General features: G+C 35.0%; 2 protein-coding genes across 2 annotated transcripts; one reads left to right on the forward strand and one right to left on the reverse strand.

Annotated features, from left to right (window-relative positions):
- Positions 1-461: 461 nt before the first annotated feature.
- On the forward strand, positions 462-7883 carry LOC111372337 (chromophore lyase CRL, chloroplastic). Its single transcript, XM_022994627.1, has 9 exons — positions 462-896; positions 998-1047; positions 3905-3965; positions 4067-4102; positions 4412-4462; positions 5651-5743; positions 6939-7043; positions 7208-7300; positions 7449-7883. The coding sequence occupies exons 1-9, from the start codon at positions 717-719 to the stop codon at positions 7545-7547; spliced, it is 768 nt and encodes a 255-aa protein (XP_022850395.1). The 5' UTR covers positions 462-716; the 3' UTR covers positions 7548-7883.
- Positions 7884-8143: 260 nt separating this feature from the next.
- On the reverse strand, positions 8144-14138 carry LOC111372336 (probable beta-1,4-xylosyltransferase IRX10L). The gene is made up of 4 exons (XM_022994626.1): positions 13665-14138; positions 9478-9866; positions 9080-9321; positions 8144-8942 (listed from the first exon to the last, which is right to left on the reverse strand). The coding sequence occupies exons 1-4, from the start codon at positions 13768-13770 to the stop codon at positions 8429-8431; spliced, it is 1251 nt and encodes a 416-aa protein (XP_022850394.1). The 5' UTR covers positions 13771-14138; the 3' UTR covers positions 8144-8428.
- Between the last annotated feature and the right edge of the window lie 1317 nt (positions 14139-15455).

Genomic DNA, 15455 nt, shown 5'->3' on the forward strand with positions numbered 1-15455 from the left:
ATGGGCTTAATAATTTAATTTAAAAATATATTTTAATAGTCATTGAACTTTGTCCTATGTTACTACTTAGTCGCTGAACTTAAAAATATAACTGAATGGTCACTGAACTTCGCCAGGTGTTACTAATTTATAATCGAACTTTAAAATGTGTCTCAATGGTCATCGAACTTTGCACCGTGTTACCCATCCGTCACTCAATTTTGAGTAGCGAATGGGTAACACGGTGCAAAGTTCGATGATCATTGAGATACATTTTAAAGTTCGGTTATAAATTAATAACACCTGGCGAAGTTCAGTGACCATTGAGTTATATTTTTAAGTTCAGTGACTAAGTAGTAATATAAGGCAAAGCCAGTGCCTATTCATATAATTAACCCTAACTATATATATATATATATATATATCAGTTAATAAACAAAATATCTTATTTTTAAAATAGTAAACCTATAATTTATGAAATTGAATGTCATAGTTCCTGTAATTTCCACTCTTTTAACGCCTATTGATTGGGCCGACAATTGGACTTCGGCTGCCTGATGGGTTAAATTCGAGAATTTAAATGGTCGAAGAGCAAGTGGTGGCCAGAAGGAGCTGAAAATTTGCCCCTTTTATCGAATTCCAGCTGAAAAACAACAATTTATTATCAACAACACAATCATTTTGTCAAATTGGATGGTGAGTTTTGAAATTTTGTGATACTTGAGTCCAGCAACAGCATGTGCACAGGCTCAGTTTCGGGTTCGGACTCGGGTACAAACGGGTGGAGCAGGGCCCGGGGAGTGGTGCTGAAAACTCTGGTGCTAGTTGGCGGTGCGTTGTGGCTGAAGCGAATGACGAAGTCCACCACGCGCTGGGACCACACGCGCATCGTTGCTGAGTCACTCGCCGGTGAAAAGGTTACTTACCTTTCGCAGTTGCACTATTATTTTTTACAATTTTACGTAATTTGAGGAGTAATTTTAGTTTTTGATCAGTGGAATTATTGGCTCATTGTTAGTTTTCAAGGGAGCAAGCGTCGAGAGACCCGGATAATTACTTCAATTTAAGGTAATTTCGTTTTCCAATCCTGAATATTACTGTTAAATGGTTTCTGCTCTTCTATGTGTAAATGCATAATTCATTTAGTAGTAGCAATAATAATACTAAGTGCAACCACAACATCAGCAATTAACTAATTGATTGTTATGAAAAGAACAAATAATGAGCTGCATCGTACCTTTTATGTTGATTTGTCCAACAAAGGATGATGTTTAAGGTTGTTTATTTTCCTTCTGATATTGAGAAATTTATATTTCAGTCAATTTATTGAAGCTCCATGGTTTAAAATTTATTGATTCAATATATGGCAGCATCAAGTTGGCACTAATAATTTCCTGTTACAATTATGTAGCTTCAATTCTGTACTGCTAAGTGCAGCATGACTTCTTTTGAAATGTTGTTTGTCTAATAGACTAATACTTTGTGAATGTGAACTAATGAGTTAAGGAATCCCATGTCATCTTGTTGTGGTTGGAGCTCAACTTCAACCAAAACTAACTAAATTCAAATTAAAATCAACACTTAATTGAAGCAATCAGCTGGGAATCAATAACTGAAGCTGTAATTCTATTAATTGAAATGAAATTACAATAAAATAGTGAAATGTAAACAGAAGGGGCAGGGAAAATGCAGAAAATAGAAGAACCAGATTAGAGAAATAGAAGGAGAGTAACAGACTCATAGAAATGAAAAAGAAGAAGAAGAACAGAGATTTAGAGATACAGAGAAAGGGTGGGGAAATTCGGTTTTCACCAAGCTACTAGTCTTCAACATGCTTATTATTCCTTCACATGCTCAATTTATAGAGAAGGATATGGATCATTCTAGAATGCATTTGTAATGGTTGAGTAGTTGTATGGTGAGTTGAGTGAGCCATGACATCCCTTCCCCTTAAATTATTAAGCAAGTGCAAGGTGGCATATGCCTCATTCATCTGATTTTCTTGGTTTCTTTAGAATATAGGAGTTGAAAGCCTACCAATATCAACCTCTAGCACAAGAAATCCGTCTTTAATTCTAGCATTTTCCACCAACAGCCAAGAAAGTCCAACTTGAAGCTTTATAATCTTCAACGGGATCATGGAAAATCTGGCCATGTATTTTTTCTATCGTCAAGACTATGTATATGTGTGTAAATAAGGACATTGCTTCACTAATCTTTCTACTAGACAAAATATAAGATTCATCCTCACTACAAGGGTGCAAAGACTGAAAACGTACGAAGTAACATTTTAGATCACATTGCTTTTTCCTCTGCATTCACTGGGTTTTTCTTCTTCCTTTTGCACTCATCTTTGTATAGAAAGAAATGGACATGTCTTAGATCAACAAGAATGCGTTCCTTGTAGGTGCCACACATGCCTTTTTCTGGAAATTTGACAATCAACACATGTAGGTAAGTTCCGATCGTGTTCAAATATGTACCCTTGAACTGATGACTTCCATCCCGACAAAAGTGATAAAAATAGAGATGAGTCTTCTCAAAACCCCGGTCAAAATATTGGCATCGATCTGTCTCATAACAAAAGTGCTTCCCATGTTTTGCTCCAAATGTTAGCCTCCAAAAATATCATCAGGGCATCTTTCATACTTAAAATCTCAGTTGTGCCATTCAAGGTTATACCTACCAAGTTTTGCCTTCCAAAGTAACTATGTATTAAAATTAATTTTCTGTACTCAAGTTTACAAAGGATCCTCAGTTGCTGACTGAGTTTCAGAGAGCTCTTCCTCTCTCTAATTTCATTTGGAACTGATGAGAGACAAATGGCCTTGCGAGGGCTTGTCCTCTCTTCAATTTCATCTTTGCATGAAAGCTGGTGTTTGATTGTTCGAGGGACTGCACTATCCGAACTTGATGAGAGGATGTTCATTGAAAAAATTGATAACAGACGTTGCGAGCTTTCACACTCAACACCCACTTTCCCTACTTCGTCCTATAGTTTTATCCATATCAGTAACAGTGCCATTCAATTGTTTATGATCAGTATCTGAAACTAATGCGTTCTCTGCACTGAAGTTTTCTTCATCCTTCTCAATGCCAAAAATCAGATTCGAACTTCTCAAAACTACTCTCCACAATAGTTTCCATCTCAACAACACGCTTGATAACTACAACAACTAAATTGCTGTCTTTGTTCAAATTGGAAGCACTAACCTGCTTTACCAGTTTCTCTTCCGGTTCAGAACAGGAACCCAGTTCCCTTCCAGTTTAGAATCTGAATCGTCCATTTGCATTGCAGAAGACCTGGCTATTTCTAGGTAATGGTTGGACTGATCTTTGGAGATTGATTTAGCCTCAATAATTTCAGTCATCATTGAAATCAGTAGATCATGCTTCTGATTGATTTCTTTTATTTTGCTATCCAATCGAGAGGCACCCGAGGTCTGTAGCTGTTCTGATACCATTTGTTTGGAGCTCCACTTCTACCAAAACTGACTAAATTCAACTTAAAATCAACACTCAATTGAAGTAATCAGATGGGAATCAATTACCCAAGCTGTAATTCTATTAATTGAAATGAAATTACAATAAAATAATGAAATGTAAACAGAAAGGGGAAGGGAAAATGCAGAAAATCAGAAGAACGAGATTAGATAAATAGTATTGAAAGAGAAGAAGAAGCAGAACAGAGATTTATAGAGAGAGAGTAAGGGAGAGGAAATTTGGTTTTCACCAAACTACTAATCTTCAACATGCTTTTCATTCCTTCATGTGCTCAATTTATAGAGAAAGATATGGAACATTCTAGAATGCATTTGTAATGGTTGAGTAGTTGTATGGTGAGTTGAGTGAGCCATGACACATCCTTAGTCTTTTTGGTTCAGAACTTGTGGAATTTATGTTCTTATTTTATCTTTTTCTCTAGATGGCTTTCTTGCCCAGCAGCAGAGATGGTAGATGGTTCCAGGGTTTTGTATTTTGAACAGGTCAGATTTTGAGTAACTATCTGAAATAAGTTTTCTTTTTTCCATCAATTTACTTTGCACTGCAAAAGATTGAGCTTTTTATGGACTTCTCATGTGGGCAGGCATTCTGGAGAACTCCTCTTAAGCCATTTCGGCAGGTACATTCAAATTCTATCATTTGCCCCACCCCATGCAATAGGTGTAACTTATAACTTATTAACATCAACCTGTAATGCTCTGTTTGGATTTTGATTTTAGTGAGTGCTCTATCATTCTTCGTTTTCTTGGTCTGGAAATGGAAAGGCAGCTTCTCACTTTCTCAATTGTTTTTCTCTTCTTCAGTCTTATATTTCTATGTTTCATACTAAATGACAAAATTTTGTATTGTTCACATTGATTATTATTTGTCTTGTATTTGTCAGCTATTCTTCAACTTATTTAAAATTCTAATAGCCATCTATATGCAGAGATTTTTCATGGTAAAGCCTTGTCCAAAGGAGATGAAGTGTGATGTTGAGGTTTGTTTTATGCTTATTTTCGAAATTGCTACTTTTATATTAACCATCCTCAATACCTCTCTCCCTGACCCTGTTACTTGTACGCCTAGTATTGCATTGTATTCTGATGCATGCATGCAAAAATTTATAGCAGGTTCCAATTGGAAGATATATGACCTACTAATAAGCTGGAAAATAAATTTTTATTTGATTTTTTTCATGGCTATATGTCAGTGGTGTTAAAAGTTTTGGTTGTGTACAGTGGTTTGTTCTTCTCATTAGTCGCATTACATCAAATGGAAGTTAATTAGGAATTAGGCTTTTAGTTGGTTGTATTTATTTAGCCTCTTTTGAGATTTCATTTTATTTTGCTTAAATGTTACTTTTCAAGAAATTAATGGGGGATAAATGGGTAATACTTGTTGTTTTGTACGAAATGTGGAGTTAAACTAATATTTGACTTTTGAAAAGTAACTTTTTAGTTAAAGAAAATGTAACCCGCACATGCTTATTTGGATGGTTGCCTTATTGGTATTTACCTGGGTGGGATGGGTATCTTGGAAAATCAGACAGAAAATAAAGGTAATGCAAGTAGATCAAATTCGAATCTCGTAAAAGGATGGTTTCCTGTGTTGTTATTGACTGTGATCACCGGTACACCGGTGGGGCTTCTATGTTGGCATAGCAACTGCTATTACCTTTGCCTCAAAATATCTACTAGCTTACGTTATACTACTTTTTTCCATCAACCAACTATTGCAACACTTCCAATCAAATTATGCATATACAGTGTTTCTTTTATCTAGAGCATGTTAAGAAGCTTAAAAAAATGTAAAAGTTATTTTGAAGTAAATTCTGTTGGAAAACATGTTTGATATATTATTATTTTCTTAATTTTATAGAAGAAGTTACTTTATTTTGGAAGTAACTCTGAGCTTATTGTTAAATAAGTAACTAATTTTCAACTTTATCCTATACCTAGATATCCAAATAAAGAGGCTTCTGTAAGCTTGAAGCAAGAATAATGAAGTCCATTAGAAACATAATATGTGTGCGTGACAGGTAAAATTTTTAAGCTTAGCCAAACTTGCTCCTAGTTATGGTGGTGCCTGACCGAACCTAATATCTTTTGAAGATTATGATGGAATTTGTTTGTCTCCCTAAAGCCTAATACAAGATTTTAACAATTTAACTCCTGCTTGGTGGCAGGTTAGTACATATGCAATCAGGGATGTAGAGGAATACAAGAATTTTTGTGATCGTCCCAAGGACCAGCAGCCACGGCCTGAAGAAGTTATTGGAGTAAGCTTTCAGTTGCAGTGCTATTATAAATGCATTTAGTCAAATGTTTATTTTCGCTGGCCCTTTTTAATTTGAATTTGAAGATTGCATCTTTGACAACTTGATTGACATTACAATTGGATATAACCATTGTTCACCTCATCATGTTGTTTGAGATCAGTTATCTGTTAATACGAAAATCAAATACGAAGAATTTTTTTTCCTTTCTGCATTTCTCTTTAGTTTGGAAGGAAGCTAGGGGAGGTGTTGAATTGAGTATTTCTTTGATCTGAGAGGGAGAGAGAAATCCAGTTCTTAAGACACAACATATAAATTCATTTAATTAAAATTTGGATCGTATCTCTTTTCAAAGTTTTCATTGTTTCATGTTAATCCTAACAAATTCTTAAGCTGATAAACCTTTTTACTTTATGCTGTCACTATAGGTGTTTCATGAAAACATGTTACTGAAAAAATAGAATAATGATATTTCCTCCTTACGATCTGTATGATATTTTTAAGTTCCAAAAACCAGACCTGTGTTTCAGAAATTGGAAATGTGATTGCATAATAGTACATGGAGTACAAAAAATATAAAGACGACACAGTCATATGATTAGAGTCTCTTCTATAGACAATAACAGCTATGAAATAATAAATTTTATGAATTTCTTCTTTAATTACAGCAATTATATAAATTCTTTTATCTCAGGCAACATAGGTCTATAATTTAAAAAGAGCGGCTGCCTCCCAAAGATCTGTTCCGTGTTTACTAATTTGGAATATTGGGCAGAAATTTTTATAATATATTCATTGTTCCTGGTTCCATTTTCTTCTTTCTTTTTTTCCTTTTCTTTTTCTTTCTTTTTTTTTGCCCCTGAATTGGATGGCTTGCTTATTCATTTTTCTGTTTTCTTTTAATTTATTTTGACCTTGTTCTGTTGGGTTAAAATGGCCATTTGGTATGAGAAGGTAAGGAGATCTGGTGATGGTCCAGGTACTTGATGTTTCTTACCCAGCTTGGTGAAATTTTATTATCTGAGATCACAAGTGACAGATTTATTTCATCTTCTAGTACTTTCAGTTGTGTTTCATGGGCAGCATTTGAATATAACTGCAAAAACTGTTGGCCAAGGCCATATACTATATTTCTGTTGATAATGCATGGTACCTCAGACATTGTTCAAGCGTTAATTTCGGCAACTTTCGTATGCAGGACATTTCTGAGCATTTGACCACCATTTATATGAAACGCTGTGAAAGAGGGAAGCGCTGTTTATATGAAGGTTCAACTCCATCAGATGGATTTCCTAATACATGGGTATGCCTCTCGACCCAGTTGCTGCTCTCTTGTCAATATTTCCTCCAGTATCTATCTTGTTAAACATAGCCATAACTGTAGCGTTGGTATTTTTCTTCATGATACCACGTAAAATGGTGTATTATTTTATTCTCTACTGAAGATTCATGTTTTACGTATTGCAGAATGGTGCCTCTTACAGTACCTCAGAACTTGCCGTCTTGAAAAACAATGAGATACATACATGGGATAGAGGCTATGATGACGATGGAAATCAAGTTAGTGCTGATGACTTACTTTATCTGTTTTCTTTTTAAATATGAAATATTATATAGTTTATTTGAACAATTGCAGATTTTCTTGAGAATATTTACAATCCTTTTGTAACAGTAAACAACTTCTTCCCCACTTTTCCTCTTATTACAGGTTTGGGGTGGAAAGGGAGGTCCATATGAGTTCAAACCTGCTCCTGCCTCTAGTTTTTATGATATATTATCTCCTTTGAAAACTTCTTTCAGTGCATAGAGAGAAGAATGGAGGGTTCGTTATTGCTTCCCAGATGTTCGCTATATATAAATTTATCATCGTCTTTATATACCTTAGATATCCACTTTGTCCATTCTCCTATCCATACTTGCCACAATATTTGTACAGGAATTGTGTTTTTTTTTTATGACATCTTAAACTAGAATAGTACGAGGTTTGTTAGAATCCAGTTATTCTAGAGCATTGTGGTTGGTATATATTCGACAGGAGAAATGACCGACCGTTTAGACGACTTCTTGATCCTTCCTATTCTGAAAATGAAAATTTGATCATGAAGAAGAATGAGTGGAGAAATTAAGCCTTGTTATCACGAAATTTGAAGTTTGTATAATAGCTGTATTATGTTCGTACGATAATTATCCAGTAATCGTTGATGCTTTATATATAATTTATTCCGTCGACTTTGCTTCTTCAAAATAATAAACAAGTTAAAATTATCGTTTCAACTATGGCGTAAAGAAAGTCGACTCTTACAGAAAAATGCCAGGACAAACAGAAGACCGCAAGCGTGGACCACGACGGGTTACTGGGCACAGGCCAGAAAATATCACAAATCAAACCACATGACCAAGAAAGAAATAAACACTAATGGCAGAATAGCATGATAATTTGAACTCTCTTTTCACAGTTTGCAAATTACAAATAAACGAAGATCATTTTCTTCACTATAACAAACCCAATATCAGCAAAAGGATAGAAATATGCAAGTCAAAATCACACATCAGATGTCGATCAGGTTTCAAATCACCTGTCCCCTTGAACTATATACATGAACTAATCCTTCTCGATCAACACTTCCAATTCAGCATGAGCTCAGGACCGAGCCAGCAGCAAGATCAAACATCTCAAAAATCACCCCCCTACCAAGGTTTGAGGTCACCAACTGGACCAGCTGTCCAGTTAAGGATCGTCTCACCCGGTTTCAGATACACACTCTTATCATGTGGCAACTTACGAGCAAGTCCGTTCAGAATCTGATGAAAAGCGTCCCTCGGCTGCACAGGTTGCGGGAATAACATTGCCTGCTTCATCGAAGGGTTGCCAAGTAATCTCTGCTTCCTCAATATTTCGTCAATCGGAATTGAAGTGAGAATCGTATCCAACTTAGGAACATCCTTCTCAGGTACAAACACCCCTATATCTTCCCATGGAATTGCATCAGCAAATGGCAACACAATATCGTCTGCTATGATAACCGGAATGCAACCAAAAATGACAGCTTCTACCAATCTTGGACTCCATGGAGCCCATCCAAGTGGACACAAACAAAAAACAGCTCTTTGCATGTCTTCATAGTAGGTACTTGGGTGCTCTGTTGAGATGTCAAATAGAGGATTGTTCTTAAAGTTCTCCCATACCGAAGCTCGTGCACCCCTGTAAAATTTGAAAAAAAAGTAAATTTTAGACTTCAGACTTTTCCAATATGTAAGGTCAATATGTTTAATCTAACTCTATTCGACTTTGTTTGCAAAATCATTTGAACATCTGTAGGTGCAGGTCTAATTGTATACCTTGCGTAATAGCCACCTTCTGGGTCGTTTCCCACGTCATAAAACAAACCACGGAAGTAAACAAAGATGGACCGAGGAGTGCTAGGCGGGATTAAATGGGATTGCATTTTCTGCGGAGGAGCATATGGAGGAATTGTAATGGAGCCATCCTTTAAGCAAAAATGGTTACGTTGTCCAAAAGTTTGAACCAAGGTAGCACGCTGGAGCAGGGTAAGAATTCCTCTTTCAATGGCTTTTTCTTCCTGCAATGAGAATAGTAAAAATATATAAAAGACTACAATTTACTCTTACACACACTATTGTTTCTACCACCTGCAGTATTGAGGAAATTATATGTACTTCATATGTGCATTCGGAGATTTTGTATTATGGGTGATATAGACAGTCAAATTTCTTACTTGATAGTGAAAGCATGCACCAAAATCGTGAGGCACAATGAAGAAGTGATCAGCCCCTTCAGTTCTATTCCAGTAAGGCCAATTGGAAGAAATAAGCTGTATAGCACTCCTCATCATACGAGGTGATTTGAATGGTAAAGGGAGACCATTTGGTGTCAGGTCACAAGTTGTATACACAGGTGTATAGAACCAATCTGCTTCCTCGGGATTAAGCGTTCTGACGGGGCTAGATAAAAGGAAGCGATGCATGTAAATCTCAGCAGCAAACATATGAGTGAGGCATCGTGGGTCCTTTTGCAGAATTTTTTTGTTGTATTTGCTGGGAAGCTCATATACGAAAACTTTTAACCTTCCAACTGGATCATCTTCTAAGACATCGCCAGCACTACCTAAAATTTCAAAGTATAGGCATATCAAATGACATCATAGTTAGAAAATCTAAAAAGCAAAGTTTATCAATTGACATGGTGTAAATTCAATTAAGACTTGTGTGTCACATTGTTTACTCATACTGTACACTAGCAAAGATACCATACAAAATTATAAACTTAATGAATTGACATAACTACAAGCATCTGGATAAAACAAAATCCGTTTTGCATTATATCTAAGGGATTCCCTCTATAATTGGAAAATTATGTTTCAAAGTTAAACCATTTGATATATTGGGAAAATTATAAAATTTAGCACGTTCTAATGTAGGTATGAATATTAGTAGTTTTGAAAGTCAAACAACATATTAGGAAAACTAATCTTATCACCGAACAGATTCAACTTAGCCCCTGTTTAATGGTCATTATTTGAAAAAACAATGTTTTTAATAGTGATTTTTAGGAGAATAAGTGGTTAAAAAATAAGGAAAAGTTTGATTTTTACGTACAAAATATTTTATTATGTGAATGTGATTGAAAATAATTTTCGCCATCAAAACATGTGCTTAGTAAGCAAGATAAAACTATTTTCCAAGGGGACTAAACAGAATGAACAAAGTCAAGATAAAGCAGAGACTCAATCATATCGAGCAGTCATCCAAGCATGTCATGAGATGCTATAGTTTAAGATGCTAGAGTTTAAGACCAAAAGTAGAGAGTTTATTAATTCTTCTGAAAAATAAATTAGAATGCATAACAGGAAATAAATTAGAATAGTCCTACAGTAGCGTATCCATGTACCCCAAAGCATGTTTCAACCATGGTCCCTCACAACTCACCTTCAGCAAAAATGGTGTTTTTTCATTCAGCGACTTATTTTTTGTTTATTAGTTTCAGTTCACATGAATTGAATAATGCACCAAGAGCATACTTGATATGCAGTACTCGATAGAAATTGACATTATAATGAACAAATTTTAGCTTCGTTTTATTCCTTAATGCTGTTTATTAGCTATAACTATTCAATCCTCCCAACTAAATGTGCTTAAATTCATGGCCCACAGATGAACAGCCTTTGGAAAGGCCACTCAGAAGGCTCTGCACTGTTTTTTGCTGCAATGGCTGTTTGGGTAAAGTAATGCTTAATTTTTAATTTTTAAACAGAGAGATTCACCAGCGTGAACTTCTAATAACAATGAGGGCAGAGAATGCAGACATGAAAAGCCCTTGTTCGGTACCCATTATTTCCATAATACATTTTTCTTTCTCTTATTTTCATTCATACATTTTTCAATAAAATAATATTATACACACCAAAATTCTTCCTTATTTTTTAACCACACATTCTCCAACAAAATACTATTCCAAAATGCATTTTGGGCAAAAAATGGGACTCAAATAGGCGCTATAACTTAACTAAACCAGACAATATGTCAGCTTTATGTGCTTTTATTTAACAATTATACTATTACACCATATAAATACCCAATATTGATTAAAAACCTTGCACCTCTGTAGCTCCCAGCAGTGACACCAATATATGTTGAGAAAAAAAGAAGTTTATCTCTGATGCTGATTGAAGCCTCAACAACTTATATTGATTCAAGATAGTTGGAGTCACATGGCCTTAATTTATCGCTGCTTCTCAACATCCATTCAAGGTTAGGTTCAACCCACAAATGGCTTGTCTGGTAGCTCAAGTAACCACAAGGTTAACAGCCAAGGCGTCCATTCAACATCTTCAAATTGGCAGGCAGGAAGTTCTTTCACTCTTAACTCTACTAAGCATCATAAGATACATAATCAACTTCAAAATAAGTCACCTAACTACATAAAACCAATCTTTCACTACAATATTTCTCTCCTTCCTGGGAACCTAAAATACAACTTGCTGCCAAAACTTCCAAGATTGCCGAACTTTTGGCCCCAGGCACATGAAACACCATTTTCAAACATGTCTACAATTTCTCAGCTGAAGACCTCCGGACTGAAAAATAGTTGTTTACTGCCAGTTGCCAAAAATAGCTAGTATTTTCTCTTCTTTGACAAATTCCACTCGGTACGATACAACAGGATAAAATATTTCATTTCTTTCAAATGAAGTCCTATTCTTTATATTCCAGACAACAGAAGATAAATCTCAATTCTTCCTACTATCCGTCTTACATTAGAACACAAAAACCAATTTTATATGCATTTACCTACTAAGCCCTTATTTGGGCTCCATTTTAATTTTGAACATTTTTCTCTTTCTTCTTCTCAATCTCATACTTTTCAATAAAATAATATTACATGTAAACCCAAGACCTTTCCTTCTTTTTAACCACACATTCTCCGAAATATTACTATTCCAAAATACATTTTTCCCAAAACCTCAGTAAAATGGAGCCCAAATAAGGGTTAAAACATAAAAGTAACTTTGACCTACCCCAGACCTTATCCTAAAATATCTCAATACAAAAGTTCAGGTTAAAGAGAAAGCCAGAACTATCAGCAGCAGGTAGTGGTATATTCAGCATCCTATTCAGGTGCATAGATGTTAATACTTCCAACCAATGATGTATTGAATTTACCTAAACTGCAAATTCAGGGGGTGTTTGATTCTTATTTTTCCCAAAATACATTTTCCGCTACCTTCTTTTCAACCACATGATCTTTATTAAAATAATATTACACGCAAATAAAAAACTTTTCCTTTTTTTAACCACAAATTCTCCATAAATCTACTATTTCAAAATACATTCTTCAAAAAAAATGTGGCTCAAACACACCCTCTATCCCTTCAAGAAAATGTGGATAAGCCCACAGAAGGTTCTGCTATTTCCACAGGTATCATAAATCACCTTTTCTTGCTAGAGTTTTGCAACTGGAGTTGAAATGTCAATATTCCGTGGTTCGTTGGGGTCAGCTTAAAAAAATCATTTTACTACTTAATGAAGTCTCTTTATTATGTGGTAGAGATTGTACCGGAAATTATATCACACTTAAGACAGAGTACTAGATGGCACGATCAATAAAAAAATCATCTGAGTAATATATAATGGTACCTCTAACAGAGGAACATGGATAGGTAGTTTGCAGTATTTCATTCAAATAGAATGGATCAATGATGCTTGATCTTGGCAGATGTCTGTCCAAGTTGAAAGAACACTAACAACCATCAAAGCAAACCATCATTACAGCTTCTAGTTAACATATGAATATTAGATCCTAAACTTCATCACAACATACAGCTTAATGAAGGAATTGTCTCTTTATATGTAGTAAAGATTGTACCGGAAATTACATCACACTAAGAGTACCTGAACGGCACGATCAAGGAAAAGGAATCATCGAGTAATATACTATGGTACCTCTAACAGAGGAACATGGATACGGAGTTTGCAGTATTTCGTTCAAATATAATATATTATTGATGCTTGATCTTGGCAGAAGTTCATCCAAATGGAGAGAACACTAACAACTAATCTAATCAAAGCAAACCATCATTAATGCTTATAGTTAACATATAAATACTAGACTCTAAACTTCAACAAAGAGAAATACAACATCCAATTTTCTCAATTCATTTATAGGACCAGCCGAATTTTAACAATATACAGTCAATCCTTGCAACTTCCCACAACACAACCGAAACCTAACTTGCATTCCCATCTCAAACCTTTCTGAAATCACAAAATACCAAATCCCTATTTTTCCAAATCAACAGTGTACCCAAGATAAACCACTAAAATTTTAGCCAAACTAAATAATAATATAAAATATCAACCATTCGAAACAAACATAATGAAAGAGTAAATACCAATTTTTTCTTACCTGAGATTCTCTCCGTTTGTTGAGTTCTCTGAAACTTGTAAGCTTCAATACTAAAACAAAATGCGAAATAAACAACCATAGAAAAAACGCATCTCCAATTCCTCATTTTGCAGGTACCCCACAAATCCAAGATCAAGAACCTTATTATAAATCTCAACCACTAAGAAATGAATATGAAACTCATACTTAACGAAAACAAATTGGGTAGAAAAATAGAGATTTATAGTTGAAATGTCACTAGACAGAGTAGTTACAAGCAATACATTTCTTGCAAACCGGAAGTTCGTAACACATCACAAAGAAAACGAAATTCCACGGCTTCTTAAACACAATAAAAATATTTAAAAATATGCGTAGAGAAAGAGATTAATCTCTTGAAGAAAGAGGGAAAGCTCCAAGATGGGTACAGTTTGGTCTGGGTGGCTGTCAAGTAGCTGCGAGAAAAAAAAAATTTGTTTATTTTTCTGGAAATTTCGTAACAGCATCACAAACTACTATTTTTGGATAGAGATTTTTTTTCGTGTAAATGCAAAATTGGAACTCATCATGTACTGACACTAGTAAAAAAAAGATTAAACCCCAATGTCAAGGGTTCCCCACCGTTCCTGCCTTGGAGCATCGTGAGGAAGGTAAATCGCAGGTTATGCCTCCAAGGATACAGGGTGGAAGGTTGCTTGTATACTTACACTTACTCAAGAGCCAAATCCATATTTCAGGATTCGAACTCTTGACAAGGTAGCCTCAAGCAAAGCTGGATTTCTCCACCCACCCTTTTGCCACTTGGAGATGTTTCCTGAGGGCCTGACACTAGTATATTCGACGGGAGGTTGTTTTCACGTTCAATTGTTCGACCACAGGTCGATCTATATATGTTTGGTTTAGAGTTGAATTCATTAATAATCCATAATTTTATGTTTAGTGTCATCAAGATCATCTAATTTAATTTTATTTCATCATCACTCCTCTATTTTATGTTTAATATTACCATGACCACCCAATTTTATTTGATTTGTGCTAAATGCACACAGGCGTGTCACTCTCCTCACAGGGGGGCTGCGCTTTTTTTTTTTTTTAATTGGATGCGGTCTCATCTCATGTAAGGAGAGTGTCCATGGACGTTTAACACGCCCGTATACAAATAGCAAATTATATTTAATTTTATTTCACCATAATTATCCAATTTTATATAATATTTCATCATGATTTTCAACTTCTTTTCACAATTTTCACTAATTTTAAAAGGGGTAATTTTGCATCATATATAAAAAATAAAAATAATTTTTTTCAATTAATTAATTTTTTTTCTAAGTAACATTTTTCAAATAAGTTTTTATTTTATTTTATTTTTTAAGCAAGTTTACTTAAAATAAGTTTTTATTTTATTTTTTCAAGTGACTCCTTTTAAATATTTTTTATTTCATATTGATAAAGTATATATATTCCTACTAATAACCTCTGTTCTTCAACTACTGTGGACCACCTCCTGACATGTTTTTTTTATGAGAAGAACGGGTAAATAAGTATGTTTATAAGATTTTGGGAGATTTATTTGTCCAATTTTATGAAAAATAAATGAATAGAAGTTTCCATTAAGGAACGGTAAGATGTTTTAGTTAGAATAGAACTACTATTTACTTTCTGCAGAATAGATACGGAACATTTGTGCTTAGGCATGTCAAAAGGGCAGAATCGGGTTCGTCGAAATAGGGCTCGTGGGCGGCTCGGGCTCGTAAAATCACGAGCCCAAGCGTGAGCCAAGCGGGCCTTGCCGAGAGGAAAGCCGAGTTAAAT

The sequence above is a fragment of the Olea europaea genome, chromosome 23, assembly GCF_002742605.1.
Source record: "Olea europaea var. sylvestris chromosome 23, O_europaea_v1, whole genome shotgun sequence".
In the NCBI taxonomy this organism is placed as follows: domain Eukaryota; kingdom Viridiplantae; phylum Streptophyta; class Magnoliopsida; order Lamiales; family Oleaceae; genus Olea; species Olea europaea.